Genomic DNA, 18,321 nt, shown 5'->3' with positions numbered 1-18,321 from the left:
TAGAAAAGGAAGTGCTAGTTGCAACAGTAGGAACAGCAAATGTGCTGGAGATTTCTTTTCTGGAAAATCTTAAGTCTAATTTCTTTTATAGTTATAAGACTGCTCAAGTTATATATTTTATTTTGGGTGAGTTTTGCTAAATCATGGCTTTTGAGGAAGAGCTCTATTTCATCTAAGCGATCAAATTTCTGTGCCTAGAGTTGTTCTGTGGGATCTGTAGTAATGCCCCTTCTTTTGTTCCCGATATTGGTAATTTGTGTCTTCTCCCTCTTTTTTTTATCTCCTCCATTTTGCTAAAAATTCATCAGTTTTCTTGATATTTTCAAAGACTAGCTTCTACTTTTGTTGTGTTCTTCTATTATATATTGATAAACACAGCAACTTGGATGAATCTCAGAGCTATTATCCTGAGTAAAAGCTGATCTCAAAAATTACATCCTGTATGATTCCATTTATATTATATATTCAAAAAAGAAAACTATACTGGCATGAAACAGACCAGTGGTTGTGAGTGGTTGGAAGGCAGTGATGTCACCACAAAGGCACAGCACAGGCAGGTTTTTGGTGTGATGAAAACAAGGACACTGTTGGGCATCCTGTCTATGTTGGTGGTCGCAAAAATCTATATGAGTAAAGGCTCACAGAACTGCACACAAAAATAAAGAAATAAAGTCAATTTTACCATATGTTAATTAATTTTTTACTTTATTTATTATTATTATTGTTTTTGAGACAGAGTCTCGCTATGTCACCCAGGCTGGAGTGCAGTGGCACAATCTCAGCTCACTGCAAGCTCCGCCTCCCAAGTTCACGCTATTCTCCTGCCTTAGCCTCCCGAGTAGCTGGGGCTGCAGGCTACGTTAATTTAAAAATTAAAATATTAGCATCTCTTCTAAGTTCAGAGGAGAAATAAGACTTTGATTTAAGAAACATCTTAATGTAAAAATGTATACCAAATTAAGTAACTGTGTAATTAATTAGCTTTTCAATTAAACAGACATTTCTCTTCCTTCATAAACTTGAAAAATAAATTTATCCCTATTTTCAACAAGTTTTGGGGAAACAAGCATTCTCAGGTAATATTTGTGGGACACAGATTGTGTCATTTGTGTCATTCGATTTTTTGTAAATTTTGTGTCATTAGATTTAAATGGCTACAAGCTCCTTAACTAGATATTTATCACCAAGGAAATTTGAAATGTATATATCTTTAGATCTACTTATTCTATTTCTAGGATTTTTTTTTTTTTTGAGACAGAGTTCGAGCTTGTTGCCCAGGCTGGAGTGCAGTGGCACAATTTCAGCTCACTGCAACCTCCGACTCCCTGGTTCAAGCGATTCTCCTGCCTCCACCTCCCAAATAGCTGGGATTACAGTGCCACCATGCCCAGCTAAGTTTTGTATTATTAGTAGAAACGGGGTTTCACCATGTTGGCCAGGATGGTCTCGCTCTCCTGACGTCGTGATCCACCCGTCTCGGCCTCCCAAAGTGCTGGGATTACAGGCATGAGCCATCACACCTGGCCCATTTCTAGGAATTTTTAGCACAGATGTACTTTCACAAGATGCAATACTGTATACAGCATGTTTATTGCAGTATAATTTACGACAGCAAAATACCAGAAACCACCAAAACCACCTTGATCTCCATTAATAAACATATTATAGGCCAGGTGCAGTGGCTCACACTTGTAATCTCAGTTCTTTGGGAGGCCAAAGTGGGTGGACCACCTGAGATCAGGAGTTCAAGACCAGCCTGGCCAATCTGGAGAAACCCTGTCTCTACTAAAAGTACAAAAATTAGCTGGGTGTGGTAGCACGTGCCTGTAATCCCAGCTACTTAGAGAGACTGAGGCAGGAGAACAGCGTTAACCAGGGAGGCAGAGGTTGCAGTGAGCCAAGATCACGCAACTGCACTCCAGCCTGGGCTACAGAGTGAGACTCCATCTCTAAATAATATATATGCATACAATTAACTCAGAAAACCATTTTTTAAATGAGACCAATCATCAATTACTGATATTTTTAAATTTCTAAAATTAATCAAGAAAAAATAACAAGATGAAGAACAATATACAGAGATTGATCTCATTGCTGTTTATCAAAGGACATATATGTTGGGGGATTGTATACATTCATAGAAATTCTTAGAAGGATATACGAAAGATTGTTCTCAATTGTTATTTCTTTGGGGTGAGCTTGATATAGGGGGAGGAGCAAGGAAATAGTTTTTGTCTTCATTTTAAATCTTTCTAAACTGTTTGAAAAAACACAAACATGATTTTTTTTACCTGGTAAAAAATAATAACGCCTTTGTAAAAGGTTTGTTAATCAGGATAGCTGACCTTCAGCCAATCCTGGGAAACATCATTCCTGGGAACATCCATAGTCAGAAGGATCTTAATAGGGTCAGAGAGAAAGACCTGAAGGTCTATCATCCTCTGTGAGTGAGAAAGAGTTCCTCCAAGGAATTCTGCAGCCATTGCCTACTGAAAGGTGATACGAGCATAAAAGGATGAAGCCACTGGGGTTCTGTGACCAGACTCTTTGGATAAATTCATGGACAAGTCCCCAGGGTTGGACTTGGTTTCTCTGGATTAACAATATAAAAGCCCTAGTTTAAAAATTTTCTAATTTACAGTAAAGTTAATATTTCTAGGGCATATGTACAAGAACACAGAAATTCTTCATTTTGAAAGACATCATCAACAACAACAATCAAACTAGGTTTGTGATCTTGAGAAAATTACATAATTTTTTGTTCGGTAATGTCTTTAGCAATACAACAGGGATTGGGTGGTGGGTAAGACCCTTGCGGTCCTAGAACCAGTGAGTTACCCTGTCTGGTTCAGACACTGAATTTTACACAATTCTATTTTCCAGATTCAGATTTCATTTGTCATTCGATTAAAACTGGCCAGTAGTCAAATGCCAATCTTCGCGCCATTCTAATGAAACATTATGTGTTTTAGGGTGGGTGCAGGGGCTCACGTCTGTAATCCCAATACTTTGGGAGGCAGAGGGGGGCAGATCACCTAAGATCAGAAGTTCGAGACCAGCCTGGCGAACATGGTGAAATCCGGTCTCTACTAAAAACACAAAAATTAGCCAGGCACAGTAGTGCCCACCCATAGTCCCAGTTATTTGGGAGGCTGAGGCACAAGAATCGCTTGAACCTGGGAGGTGAGATTGCAGTGAGCCAAGATTGCACCACTGCACTAAAGCCTGGGTGACAGAATGTGACCCTGTCTTTAAAAAAAAATTATGCATTTTAGTTGGTTGTTCAGATTTGCTGTATTATAGAGACAATGCTCTTAAGCACTAAATTTCTCACAAGTTTTAAACTTCTCACAAAGTTTAATTTTTGCTTCTATTAAGTATTGAAATGCCTTCAAAGATAAATTTCTATTTCAAAACTGGGTATGGCTTAAGGACAAAAGGAAAATATTGCATGGCATTTATTTAATAAGAACCAAAGTCAAAGAACCATTTAGTATACTGGAAAATAGTCTAAATATTTTCAAATATATAAACAAAAATGTCAACGTTCTGTAGTTAAGGAACAAAAGCCAGGAATCAGCAATTTTTTTCTCAGGCATTTTAGCTCATTCTCATTATCCTGCATATCATACTATATGCAGTCTCCTTTTTTTTTTTTTTATTTTGAGATGGAGTCTCGCTCTGTCACCCAGGCTGGAATGATGCAGTGGCATGATCTCTGCCCACTGCAACCGCCGCATCCTGGGTTCAAGCGATTCTCCTGCCTCAGCCTCCCAAGTATCTGGGACTACAGGCGCATGCCACCACACCCAGCTAATTTTTGTATTTTTAGTAAAGATGGGATTTCACCATGTTGGCCAGGATGGTCTCAATCTCTTGACCTCGTGATCCACCCACCTCAGCCTCCTAAAGTGCTGGGATTACAGGCGTGAGCTACTGTGCCCGGCCTGTCCTACTACTTCCATTTGGATGTACATCCTAACTCTGTTCCGGTCTTGCCCCAATTCTGCTCCAGTCCCACCCCAACTCTGTTCCAGCCTCGCCAGAGCAGCCTGGCCTCCCTGGACTTTCCACACCCACTGCTGCACTTGTGTAATCTGAACCATCCTTCCTCACTAGCCAGACAGAGTTTGCCCTTGAAGGATGGAAGAAGGAGGGGAAGGAAAAGAAAAGGACCGAGAGAAGGAGGAATGGGAAGGGAGGAAGACAGGGAGAAAGGGACAGGGAGGCAGGGAAAAAGAAGACAGTTAAAGAAGAGATACGCTGGCTGCTAGTTTGTAGTCCATGTTCAGTTTCTTCCTTCTTTCACCTGAAAACCCTGCCCGGAATAATTTCTTCATATTCAAAAAAGGAAAGAATCCCTTGAATGATGACAAGTGACATAATATGCATTCACCTAACCTCTGATGAGAAACTGATTTATCACCTGCATTTCAGAGCCCTGGGAAAGTGGATGTCGAGGGATAAGTGGATTTGGGGGCAGGCAGTAAGTTTCTGAGGTGAATTTCAGAAATTCTCCTCCAAACCATAAGTAAAAGCAGGTTGGCTACAGTCTGGCATGAGTGGCCAGAACAAAACATCATGTCACCCAGGATTACCAGTGAATACCCTCCTCATAGGGTCCCAGGTGGATGACCAGGGGGTGCTAGAGAGATGTCGTTACCCAAGCCAACTTCCCCAAGAGCTCACTGGTTAAAAAAAAAAAAAGTTCAGAACATCGGAGATTTAAAACAATTGCCCAGAAAAAAAAAAAATCGTTTTTCATTTTAGGGAGTTCAAGGAATGGAAAAGAATGATACAGTCTTCAGCAAAGTCATTGGCAAAATTTTAGTTTCCAGACACATCTGCTTCTCCCATCTTCCATAATACTGCACCCCCTCCCACACTTAACGACTGACTAGCAACCCTCGTAATCAAAAGGAACCAGGTACCTGGTGATTGTATTTAAGAGGTATTTAACCATCCAATTCCAAAGCCCCTGTTCAAATATCAAATATGAGGGCAAGATGGTGGGGGGGGTGTAGGGGGGAAAGGCCCAGAGACCATAGGATGCTGGTGCAGGCGAGGGTCATAGAAAAAGAGGGGAGAAGATACAGAGCTCTCCTGGGGAGAGGGAAGCCCCCACTCCCCGCAACACCTCTTCAACTCTGTTTTTCCCCTGGCAGGAGGAAGTTTGTCAGGGAAGAATATCTATCTTTGGACACACTGTAGCAAAAGTAAAGTCACAGATTGACACTTACATTTCATTTGCTTGAAGATGGACTTGTTAGGTTCAAGCCAGTGCTAGAGAGGAAAAAAAAAAAAAAAGCAGAGATCAGGGGTCAAATTGCTGGACCATACAATGCATACCTAATAACTAAAAGGAATTCCAAAGTACAGCCTCAGTTTCCATAGACACTCTTCAGCATTCCACACTCTGAAGACTGACATAAACAACTTGGCAATAATCATAGCACAGACAAGGATATAAATTACAGAGTTAACATTTTCCAAGTCATATGTGAGTCAGACAGTTGCTAGGAGAGAAGGACAAGAGAGAGAATATGCACTGAAATGGGATGTTCTAGTACCCCTAATTGACTCCTAGGTGATTCTTTGAGCTCCATGGTTCTGTGAAAGTCGCAGATGGCTAAAGACTTTTAGCATTTGACATCCACGACCTGAAAGAATCACAGTCCAAGGCAGCATCAGCATCCAGTCCTGCTTCCGGGACAAATTCCCTTAAGAGGAATATTGGGTCAAGCTGGCATTAGCCCTATCACATGCAGAGGCAATTCTTCCTTTACAGTAGGGAGGAGTAAATGATCTTCAATATCTCATTTCCAGAGGCCTGAGGTCATCAAGAAGAAAAATCAGCTCTATCACAAAATAAAGAAGCCAAAAGACATGGGGAGCTCAGAACCATGTTACTGTCAGGCATTTGAAGTAGGCACCACGCTGGTCCCGGTGGCTGGCCCTCTCTGCAGCACATACAAAGATCACTTCGACATGCTGAGAGCTGGGCAGCTTTTGAGATCACTAACCATGAGGTCCCTGAAGCTGCTCATGGAATGTCACTTAGAGTCACTTTATACACCTGTAGTTTAGAGATGATACAGGGGGTGTCCTGGGGTATCCATCCTGAGGTCAGGGAGCTCTCCTTCTGGAGGCATCCCGCCTGCTTGATGCCAGAGGAAATCAGAAGAGCAAACTTACCGTCCATTGAGCTCTTGCACCTCACTCTATCTCCTTTGTGTTATCCAGTAAGCCTCAGGTCTTGTGCTATCCATATTCTTTGATGTAAATGCATAACCATAATAATAGCTAGTATTTGTTGAGTGCTTACTAAATGCCAAGTGCCATTCAAACGTTTCCATGTGCTATCTTATGTAGTCCTCCCTACCACTCCACTTATAAATAAGAAGACTGGGGCTCAGGATGTTAAACAGCTTGCCTAAGGTCACTCTGCTGATAAACAGTGATTAGAAACCACTGAGGGGATCAGATCTCTGCAGTCTTCAAAAACAATAATGGGAGTCTTATAAGTGTTTCAACATTATGGAAAGTCTAACAAAACAAACAAACAAAAACCCAACAAGATATATTTACCCCTGACCACGTTGCACAGACAAACTGAAAAAACAAGTCTTTTTGCTTCTGGCTAAAATTATATCAACTCATTTGGGGACGCTCGTTATCGCCTTCTAATTAGAAGTTATATAGTTTTTATAACTGAACAGTGGAAGACTCATTGATTATACCACTTACTAGCTATAAACCTTCAAGATGCTTAATCTCTCTGTGTCTCGGTTTCCTCAACTATAAAACGGGAACAGTAATCACACCCACCTCGTAGGGCTGTTGTGAGGATTTAAAAGTTAACAAATGTAATATACACAGTGCATGAAATGTGAAAATACTAAATAAAATGATTGTTGTTGGCTGATGCAGTTCTTATTATTTAATAGGTACAGTTTCATTATTAGACCCCATCTTTCAATATATGTGCTTCATGGAGAAGAATAATAAAAGAGGCCCCTGGTGGTTAAATTACTTTTCTAGAAATGAATGAATAGGATCATTTAAAACTAAGGTAAGAAAACAAATAGCGGCAAGAGATCAATACTTACTGCAATTGTTTTGCAGAACAGAATCACCAGTTATTTTGCTAATAAAGTCTGAAATATAAATATGTTTTCCAAATTCTCCTTGTTTGGCATTCTTCAAACTCCTCGGCCCTTTCCTGCCTAACTTCAACGTGCTTCTCCAACTTGTCTCTGACTCCAGGGTGCCAAGTCAGTTTCATTTTGTGTGCCCACACCAGGGCTGTGAGGAGGATTCCAAAACCAGGTGCAGGCTCTGAGAGAATGAGTGCCATAATGGACTGGCTATGTCTGCCATGCTGCTATAGATTGGCAATGTCTGCCATGGAGGGGACAGGGAACATGTAAGGCATGCCTGCAAGGTATTTGCCATCTGTGTCCTAAATAAATTATTTACTCTAAATAAACTGGCCTCCTTGTTGTCCTAAGAAATACACTTTGCAGTTTCAGATCAGTTTCTATCACCCTTTTCCTCTTAGCCTATTCACACCCTACATTTGCCTTTCAGACCTAGTGTATCTCAGTTACCCATTTCTACAAGGTGATCTCTACACACTTTTTCAGGACAGCTATTCCTCTCCAAAGGGAGAGTCATGAGGTATAGAGTCCTAGGAAAAATAAGCCAGCAATAACGTTTCAAGGAATTACAGGAAATCATTACTTCAAAGAGGGCCAAGTTCAACTTGTTAGTATTCATTAAATCACTAACACAGAAACAGAAAACCAAATACCAATACCACATGTTCCCACTTATAAATGGGAGATAAATTATGAGAATACATGGACACACAGAGGGGAACAACACACACTGGGGCCTATCAGAGGGCAAAGGGTGGGACGAGGGAGAGGATCAGGCAAAATAACTAATGGAAACTTGGCTTAATACCTGTGTGATGAAATAATCTATACAACAAACCCCTAAGACACAAGTTTACCTATATAACAAACCTGCACATGTACCCCTAACTTAAAAGTTAAAAAAGACCAGGCACAGTGGCTTGCTCTCACCTGCAATCCCAACATTTTGGGAGGCCAAGGTGGGTGGATCATCTGAGATCAGGAGTGTGAGACCAGCCTGGCCAACGTGGTGAAACCCCATCGCTACTAAAAATATAAAAATTAGCCTGGCGTGGTGGCAGGTGCCTGTAATCCCAGCTACCGGGGAGGCTGAGACAGGAGAATCCCTTGAACCCAGGAGGTGAAGGTTGCAGTGAGCCAAGATGGCGCCACTGCACTCCAGCCTGGGCCACAAGAGCAAGACTGAGTTTCAAAAAAAACAAAAACAAAAACAAAAAACACCTGACAGGCCCATAGCCCAGCAATTCCTTTATTCTCCAACTCACCCATGCAAACAAAGAGGTACCCAACAAGAATCTTCACTGCAATATTATATAAAATTACAAAATATTAGAAATAACATTAATGGCCATCATCAGGAAAATGGGTAAACAGACTGTGGTCTGTTCATATTCTGGATGATTCTGCAGCAGTGTTTTCTATGAGGGAGATCTTTATGTGTAGCATGGGCAGATCTCTAAGGCATAATGTGGGATACAAAAAGTGAACTGAAAAATCTATCATTATACCTGCAATCAGTTCCCAAATTGTGCACTAAATCACCCCCAGAGAAACACAGCCATAGTAGACATCATTCAGCGCCATGTGAATTATGAACTCAAAGGAGTACACAGTTCCAACATTAGATTGTGCTATATTCCCTTTTTTTTTTTTTTTTTCTTTTTTTTCTGGCAGGGCTTTCTATGTTGCCCAGGCTGGTCTCAAACGCCTGGGCTCAAGCAATCCTCCCACCGTGGTCTCCCAAAGTGCTAGGATCACAGACATGAGCCAACACACCTGGCTGTGCTATATTCCTTTTGATGTCATATGTATATAAGGTATCAAATATATATATTTTTTGCAAAGCTTGGTTTCTAGCAGTTGCTATGATGATAAGCAAGTACCACACAGAAATAGGTGTGCAACAAGCAATGAGCATGGTGGTCTGTCCAATATGATCCTAGGGGTGCCCAACAGGCACTCGTTATTAAGCACTTGTGGTTGTTTAAGAATGAAATGAAAATACTATTTTTTCTGCTATTTACATGTATAATGTTTTACATAACTACTAAGATTTTAGGACATAACTACTTGTTTGGATCTAACTCTTATTAGATGAAACTATTAGCTATTCTCCTGGCCTATGGAGGCAACAAAATAATCACTAAGATACTAAGACAGTCAGAAATTGAGGAAGTTTGGGAGACTTTGAACAACTTCACTATATATTTAGTATGTGTTCTTTTTAAATAAAAAGTACAGACATTACCATATATTCAAAAAATACATATGTAAGCATCTAAATATATTGGTAAAGATCCGAAATGATAGGCAGTAAAATGAGACTAATGGGAGGATAATAGGAGTGGAGAACACACGTTTAGGAGTGTTAGCCAAAGAAAACCATGACTTCAGTATTTTCCGTGATGTTTTAGGTTTAACTTTTTTACATGTACTGGTGCATGATACAGTTGGGATGCGTGTCCTCAACCAAATCTCATGTTGAACCGTAATCCCCAATGTTGGAGGTGGGGCCTGATGGGGAGTGATTGGAGCATGGGGGCAGATTTCTCATTAATGGTTTAGCACCTTCCTCTTGGTGCTGTGCTTGCGATAGTGAGTTCTTGCAAGACCTGGACATTTAAAAGTGTATGGTGCTTTCCCCCTCTCTCCTGCTCCCACTGTGTGAGACGTCTGCTTGCCTTTGGCCATCCACCATGACTGCAAGCTCCCTGATGCCTCTCCGGAAGAAGATGCTGGCGCCATGGCTCCTGTACAGCCTTCAGAACCATGAACCAACTAAACCTGTTTTCTTATAAATTACCCAGTCTCAGGTATTTATTTATAGCAATGCAGGAACAGCCTAACACAGTACATTACACAAATAATTAAAAATCTATTTTTTTTAAAGAGATAGCTAACGTCTACTCAGAGGATGAAAGTAGGCTTCATGTAAATTAACCTGAAGGAGTTCATACATGATAGGCAGATATCAAACCCAGCTGAGCACCCAGGGTTGACACTGTGGTCAGACCCAGGAGCCAGCAGGCCTAGATTCAAATCCGAGCCCTAACACTGACAAGCTGTGGACTTTCAGCAAGTTCCCTGGTTTCCTCACTTACAGCATCATCGGGAAGTTTAAATGGGTTAATTCATGAAGAAGGCCTTAGAACAGAGCTTGGTGCATCAGGAAGGCTCAACAGCACTGGCTATTTCCATCTTTAGGCTCCATGAAAGAAACTTCTCACTTGGTACCATGGCAGTTTGGTACCATGGCAGTTTCCGTGAGTCTAACTGTGTCCTTCTTTTTTTTTTTTTTTTTTTGAGACAGAGTCTTGCTCTGTCACCCAGGCTGGAGTATAGTGGCACAATCTCAGCTCACAGCAGCCTTCGGCTCACTGCAGCCTCTGCCTCCCGGGTTCAAGCAATTCTCCCACCTCAGTCTCCAGAGTATCTGGGACTACAGGCACAGGCCACTATGCCTGGCTAGTTTATATATATTTTTTAATAGAGATGGGGTTTCACCATGTAGGCCAGGCTGGTCTCGAACTCCTAACCTCAAGTGATCCACCTGCCTCGGCCTCCCAAAGTGCTGGGATTAACTGTGTGAGCCACCACGCCCAGCCTAACTTTGTCCTTCTCTTCCTCCCCGACTCCCCATCTCACTCTCCCTTCTGTTCAACATGAGGAGATCAATTATCTATACAATTGCAATACCAGCTGTTAGCCCTTTGCTTCTCTCTTCATCCCCTTCCTCTCTCTCCTCTCTTTTCTCATTCTTCCAATTAGAGTTAAGAGTTTGCCAGTGAAGTGTAGTCTGGACTACACCAATAACTCCTGCTATTATTGGAGGTACAGATGGATTACACTTTAGGGAAAAAATAACCACCATGATGTGGCATGCTTGGTAATTAGATATAAAGCTTAGAACATTTATTGCATTGCTATTTTCCTTTTGATGCTACTTGGAATATATGCTGTTCTGATATTTCTAAGTCTTTCTCCTTATTGGAAACCGAGTTTCCCTAAGACAGGCAGAAAGGAGAACCTGGTAACCAAATATCTAAATTTCTGGCTAATTTACTGTAACCGAAATCTTCTTTTCCTCAACTCTCATGTAGAATAAAATTTCCAAAGGCTATAAGGAAGCTAAGACCCCATCACTGATTCTACAAAAAGAACTAGGGGAGCAAGATGAACCAGTGGATGCACCCCTTAGTATGATTTGAAGGTACCAGGAAGGCATCTGCAGCAGATACTCTCAAGTCCCCCAGTAGCCTGACGCTTTTTAGGAAGGCTGCCCTCAGTTTACTGGAGTCCACCACGGGGTAGAGAATTGAAACTTCCTACCCCATCTCACCCTCCACAAACCAGGGTAGCTCTTAACTAATGACTATCAGATGTGGTAGTATAAATACCTCTGCTCCCTCACCCCTTGGATAGGACAACTCTAAGGCATGGCCTACACTGATTCCAGAACTTCCCTATGGGATTGAGCCCAAAATACCCTCTACATGACTTTGCCCAGCATTACACACTTACTTGACCTCCTTCCCCTCCCTCCTCTAATCCTCTACTGCCCTACAAGTCTTTTCCTAGAAACACTTCCTAACAAATCACTTAAACATAAAATTTTATCTCAAGGTCTGCTTCTTCAAACCAGACCTAAAACAGCCTCCCTAACTCTCCACTAAAAGCTGTCTTCCATGGTGTTTAAAATCCTTTCCGTGGGGATTTATTCCCTTTGCCTTAAGCTTAAACCCTGGAAACCTGCAAAGCCCCTGTGAAAGATCCCAGTTTTAACAGATTTGCAGAATTATTGAAATCTACCTGACCATATTTCAAGATTTTTCTTAGAACAAATTTATTTTGGTTGACAGCAGTTTCAAGAGAAAGAAGATGAGCTACACAAAGGGGGTGAAAAGCAGAGAGATTCCTAAACGTATGTTTTGGTTTCCTTATCTGTAATCTTGGTGGAGATGGTGGGAGGCTGATTCCAGAACTCCTGAGATTCCTTGTTCTAACAGTCCACAGTCTATGAACCTGAAGGATGAGGATATTGCCAATGTATGTTTCTTTCTTTGTAATTTTGCTAGGCGCAGCTGCACTTAGCCCTGAGAGATCATTTTTCTCTACCTCATCATACAAATGGTGCGTATCTTTCATATATTCTCATTTTGGCTTGGTTGGGGAAAAAGAAGGAGGGTGTGAGGCGGTAATTTGTGACTAAGAAGATTGATTTTTAATTTGGCCACTGCTAAGACCAAAAAACATTGCATCTAAAAGTAAACAATATAGCACTTAGTTATCTTCAAATGTTTGGCTTCTGTTGAAATCGATTCAGTGTATGATTACAGAATAAATTACGCACTTCTCTGTTTACTTTCTCAAAGCCCTTGGTACCCTAAGCCAGAGTAATTTGTAGCCCAAAGAAATATGTTAAATAACCCAGGGGGCTTTTAAAAAGAATGAATGCACCTCCCCAGACAGGAGATTGTTTTTCACCTCAATAGTAACCAGATCCAAAATTTGAGCAATTCCCATGATGACCCTAAAAAGATGGCCTGATTCTCACATCCACCTAGACAAAAGCTCCAGAGTAACTTAGTCCCTGCATTATCATGCAGCCAATTTATGTCATTCCCAGCCCCTCTGACCTCTTCTGGAGAAAAAAGAATGCCATCTGATGAATGCAGCCTTATCAGTGTTCCAGATTATAAGGCTATAGCAAGACCTAGTTACTTAGCTGCCAATAGTCATGGTTTCCATTCCAGTTTCAAGAAAATCTATGACACAACAGCAACAATAACAACATCAACAAACCTGTAGATCATGAACGCTCAAAAAATGTTTGTCCATTTGGAAATCAATCTATGTAAGAAAATCCACTGGGCACGGTGGCTTATGCCTATAATCCCAGCACTTTGGGAGGCCAAGGCGGGCAGATCACCTGAGGTCAGGAGATCAAGACCGTCCTGGCTAACAGGGTGAAACCCTGTCTCTACTAAAGATACAAAAAATTAGCTGAGTGTAGTGGCATGTGCCTGTAGTCCCAACTACTCGGGAGGCTGAGGCAGGAGAATTGCTTGAGCCCAGAGACAGAGGTTGCAGTGAGCCTAGATTGTGCCACTGCACTCCAGCCTGGGCAACAGAGTGAGACTCCATCTCAAAAAAAAAAAAAAGAAAGAAAAGAAAAGAAAAAAAAAGAAAGAAAGAAGGAAGGAAGGAAGGAAGGAAAGAGAAAGAAAGAAAGAAAGAAAGAAAGAAAGAAAGAAAGAAAGAAAGAAAGAAAGAAAGAAAGAAAGAAGAGAGAGAGAGAGAAAGAAAGAAAGAAAGAAAGGAAGAAAGAGAGAGAGAGAAAAAGAAAGAAAGAAAGAAAGAAAGAAAGAAAGAAAGAAAGAAAGAAAGAAAGAAAGAGAGAGAGAGAAAGGAAGGAAGGAAGGAAAGAAGGAAGGAAGGAAGGAAGGAAGGAAGGAAGGAAGGAAGGAAGGAAGGAAGGAAGGAAGGAAGGAAGGGAGGGAGGGAGGGAGGGAGGGAGGGAGGGAGGGAGAAGGGAGGGAGGGAGGGAGGGAAGGAAGGAAGGAAGAAAGGAAGGAAAAATCTTCATTGTTTCACTGTAGTGTTTTTCACTCCTTTAGCTATGATGTTTTTGTATTCTAGGGTCTCAGGGATGGGCAAAAGATAGATAATAGCCAGAAGAAGAAACACTGTACAAATTAGGGGAGGGGCCAGGAAGTCTAAAAAACAGCCTATGTGTCTCTTCATCCATTAAGCAACCTCCATCCCCTTCACTAACTTCAATGCTCTCTAACAGGAGTTGGCAATTTTTATTTTTTGTAAAGTAAATATTTTAAGCTTTGTGATCTACATGGATCTCTTTCATAACTACTCAACTCTGCTATTGGAGCATGAAAGCAGCTGCAGACAATATGTAAATGAACAGAATTAGCTGGGTTCCAATAAAACCTTATTTACAAAAACAGATGGAAGGCCATCCTGACCCTTGCATTCCAGTCCCTACTCCCAAGAAATATTTAATGTACACTCAAAAAAAAGTCATAATTTGAAAATGCAATCGGATATTAAAAAAATGTATTACTATTTATTTTAAAGTACACTAGTAACTAAAATGCAATCATTTATGAAATGAAATTATGGGATTTTTTTCAAGCTTGTTACAGTGGAATTTACCACCATGTAGCATTTGCTGTCGTGCCACATAAATTTAACAACATTGCCACCAAATTGTTCTAAAGTCAAAGATCAGCTAGCCTCCAGACTCATGGGCCTTTTTAAAAATGTCTAACTTTTATTTTAAGTTCAGGGTTACATGTGTAGAATGTGCAGGATTGTTACATAGGTAATCATGTGACATGCGTCTTTTAAACATCTTTAAAGCATGAAATAGTAAAAAGACCAGTTACTAAACTGATAGTACGGTTAATTCATTTAAAAAACAATTCTATTGCATAAGTAATATTAGTATCCTTACTTAATAGATGAAGGAATTGAGACACAGGGAGTGTAAGGAACCTGCTCAAAGTGGTACAACCAGCAGGTGGCAGAGATAGGATTTGCCCTGGTCTTCATGATGCCAAAGCTTTTAGCACCTGAACAATTTCCTAAAATAGCAAAAGATTGTCATCATTTTCTGACTCAGTCCTTTGATCCTGCCTCCCTGCTTGGAACTGCAGCTCAATCCCTCTTATTGAGTCTACACCTATCCTTGCTCCCAGAATGTCTCTCTCTGCACATTCTTTTCTTTCTGCTCTGTTTTTTGTCCATCTCCTTTGCTGGTTTGGAATCTCTTCCCAGGGCTTTGAAGTCATAAAAGACTTCATTGGCTCCAAAATCCCCATCTGTGGCCCAAGCCTCTTCTTTAATCTTCAGACTATATTGTCATCTATACACTGAACATCTCCACCTCAACTTCTCTCACACGTCCCAACTCAAAACGTTCAGAACTTATCACTTTTCCCCCAAAACCTGTTCTTTTTTCTGTGCAACTTATTTGGTAAGTGGCTCCACCTACACTTGGAGCTCTAAGTGACCACTTAAGAAGTTCAAACACCCTGCTGGAGAGGTCATCTGGAAAGGGCCTGAAATTACATCAGAGGGAGGGGACCCCTGAGCCCTACCTTCCAGCCCTCTCCATCAAGGCACCAGGTGTATGGGTGAAGATGTCTTGGATCCTCCAGATCAGACTAGCCACTAGCTAACCACCACTGAGTGATTCAGTCAACACCACATGGGGCAGAAGAATCTCCCAGCAGAGCCCTGCTCAAATCCCTGAGCCACAAAATGCTGTGATATAATAAAATTATGTTGTTTTGAGGCACAAACTTTTGGGAAGGCTTGTTAAACAGCAATAGATAATGAGAACTACTAGATCCTCATCATTAACCTCCACACATGTAACACACAACTACTACTGAACCTTGAAGGAAATAAAATAGTCATTTTGTAACCTATATACCATTTTTATTTCTCCAAGTCATACATCATAGCCACATTCCAGTCTTCCCAGTTAGACTTAAAGATAACTTTAAGACTAACTTGAAACTTCCAAACCTGCTGGTCTCTAGTCAGCCCTGCTGTTCTTGCCTGCTGGAAGCCTCCAGTGAGTACTTGACTCTTCAACCATCACACTTAAACCTGTTTCCCTGACTGATTTCTGCCCAGGGTCCCACCACCAACAGAGGAAAAACTTCTTACCTTGGATATCTTCCTGATTTTTCCTGACTCAAACAAGGATAAAATGGCATTTTTCCAGTCCCTGCCTTCTGGCTCAAATGAGATAACCAGGTCATGTGTTTGCCCTTCCCCTTCCACTATAATGTGGACATCTCCGTTTGCTAAGTGACTTCTAGACGGCAACATTTTATCAAGTATCCATTTCCCTCCTCAGGAGAGGATATCAGATGTAAACAGAGTCAATTATGAGCCAACCTTTTAGTTAAAGACCAAGTTCTGCTTTCTGCTGAATGAATCTGACAATTTTCCTAAACGCATCAGTGTTCATACCTTGAGCCACAATTGAATCACTGACAATATATCCCATTTTCAAGCTGTCATGATAGTACTGTCTTCCTTTTAACTTGAGTGCCAAAGTCCTTTCTCACAAAGTCAAGTTACTTGTAACTGTCTGCCCCAACACACACACTCAAGAAGTCTTGATCTTTAATACATTTTGAAACATAAACAAAAGAGGACTCATTGAGCAGACAAATTTGTGATCAGTGACTTGAGGCAGCAGCACAACCCTTTCCTTCAGTGCAGGGCTGCCCTAAATCTTAGGTACCACTCTTGCTCCTAGTGACGAGCATCTGTGAAGTAATTATCCTGAGAAGCAGGAAGCAGCCTCTCAATGGCAGGAGCAGCTGGTGGGACATAATGCTGTCTGGCTTCCTGGCACCATCCCCAGAGTGAAACTTCCAATCCCTGGGCCGGCTTTTATTCCCTTCCACGTCCTCCCCAAGGTGCCTCTAGAAAAAGCAAATTGCTCAAACATAGACAAGGTCTTTTCCTGTTATTAATAAAACTTACTGATAGGCTGACTAGTTCCTTCTGGCTACCAACATAAAAGCCTCGGGGCTGTAATTATATCAGGGTTGTGAGGGTCGGGGATCAGGGCTGAACGTGATCTTGCGTCCATGATTTCCAGCTCATCCTCCTATCAGAAAACCTATTAAATCCTCTAGTGTCTGGTAGACATTAAGACACAATGACCTATCATTGGGCACTTGAGGAGTGTACCCCAAAACTATGGATTTCCAAAGTGAATCCCGCATCTTTGGGTGTGAGTCAAAATCAGAAAAGTCAACAACACTGATGCAAACGGGTTACACAGATAATTAGCAATTCCAAAGTTAAAACCAAAAGCATTGAGTACAAACTCCCTCCAGACCATAAAGCAGCATCCTACAACCCAGTCCCAGTGTAATTCTTCCTCTGGCTGGGTTGGGAGCTGGGGCACTCAGCTCTAAGGCACGGGGTGAGGGGTGACTTCCTTAGCTGAATTTGGGGAAAGAAAAAGGATAGAAGAATATATGGGGAAAACCCAGGACAATGGACACCTCAAACCATAGCCATGGAAACTAGAGCTAGGAAATCCAGCTAATTATTTCAAAACTTCATCTTTCCAAGGGGAAGTTACCCAAATACCTGAACAGAAGTGGTAAAAAGAATATACTGGAGTAAAATTAAAAAAAAAAATCTAAACTTAAGCCAAGTACTACCTTCTTCTAGAATTACTTCTAGACTTATTGATGCAGTTTTCTCTATCAGTAAAATGGGGAGAATACCATCCACCCTTTCCTTAATCTTAGGCAACTAAGATTATGCAAGTTCCTTAGAAGACGAACGTCGTAGAAACCGAGGGGATTTTTACTGGCCAGTATTCAACCTATCCTTCCCTATATCAAATTAAAAAATAATAATGGAAATGCTGGGCCCTGGACATTAAAATAGCAAAAGATAGTCATCATTTCCTGACTCAGTGTTTCCCACTTCCAGAGCATCTGGGGCATGAGACATCTTGCCAAACATATGGTGTTCCAAATGTAATCGTGCTAAATATTTAATATTCAACAATGGTTTACTGTAAATCGAGTTGTACACAAAACACCAGGCCCCAAGGCGAAGGTAACTTTCACTTCAGCTTCTCTAACTCACTTGATTTTCTTGTTTAATTAGCTTTCTATCCAAATAATTCATCAGTTTTACTTGCCATTAAGAAAAATACAGGAGCTGGTGAAAAAAAAAAAAAAAGTTGGTCAATTAATATCTGCTTAAAATGTCCATACCAGCATGTCTCTGTTTATGTCTTTGAGTCCATTTTTCTAATTATCCAAGGCCCATTTTCTGCCTTCTCTCTCCAAATATCTTAATAGTAGTGCCCCCCTGCCTTTAAAAGACGTTCTTATAAACATTTCTAGGTTTTAGAGATACTGATCATGACTGTGTTTCCTCATGTCTCACCTGGACCTAGCCAATGCATAATAATTATAAGAATAATAATAACAGCTAAGAGTGAAAATAACACATACCATATACTTAAGGTATACCATGTGCTAAGCATTGATAAACCTTATCTTTCATTCTCATATCAACCCTAGAGGTAGGTATTGTTATTTGCTTTATCCATCAGGACAGACTCAGAGAGGCTGTATAGCTTGGTCAA

At 41.0% G+C, this 18,321-nt stretch overlaps 1 protein-coding gene across 3 annotated transcripts in view; it reads right to left on the bottom strand.

Annotated features, from left to right (window-relative positions):
- Positions 1-18,321, bottom strand: part of LOC105498745 (FERM domain containing 3) — a 294,366-nt gene that overhangs the window by 114,428 nt on the left and 161,617 nt on the right. For all 3 annotated transcript variants that reach the window (XM_011771041.2, XM_011771039.2, XM_071077625.1), the window contains exon 3: positions 5,241-5,283. In XM_011771041.2, coding sequence (XP_011769343.2) covers positions 5,241-5,283 — 43 coding nt within the window. The remainder of the gene's footprint in view (positions 1-5,240; positions 5,284-18,321) is intronic.

The sequence above is a fragment of the Macaca nemestrina genome, chromosome 14 (assembly GCF_043159975.1).
Source record: "Macaca nemestrina isolate mMacNem1 chromosome 14, mMacNem.hap1, whole genome shotgun sequence".
NCBI lineage: Eukaryota > Metazoa > Chordata > Mammalia > Primates > Cercopithecidae > Macaca > Macaca nemestrina.
This window is presented reverse-complemented; position numbering and strand designations above follow the sequence as displayed.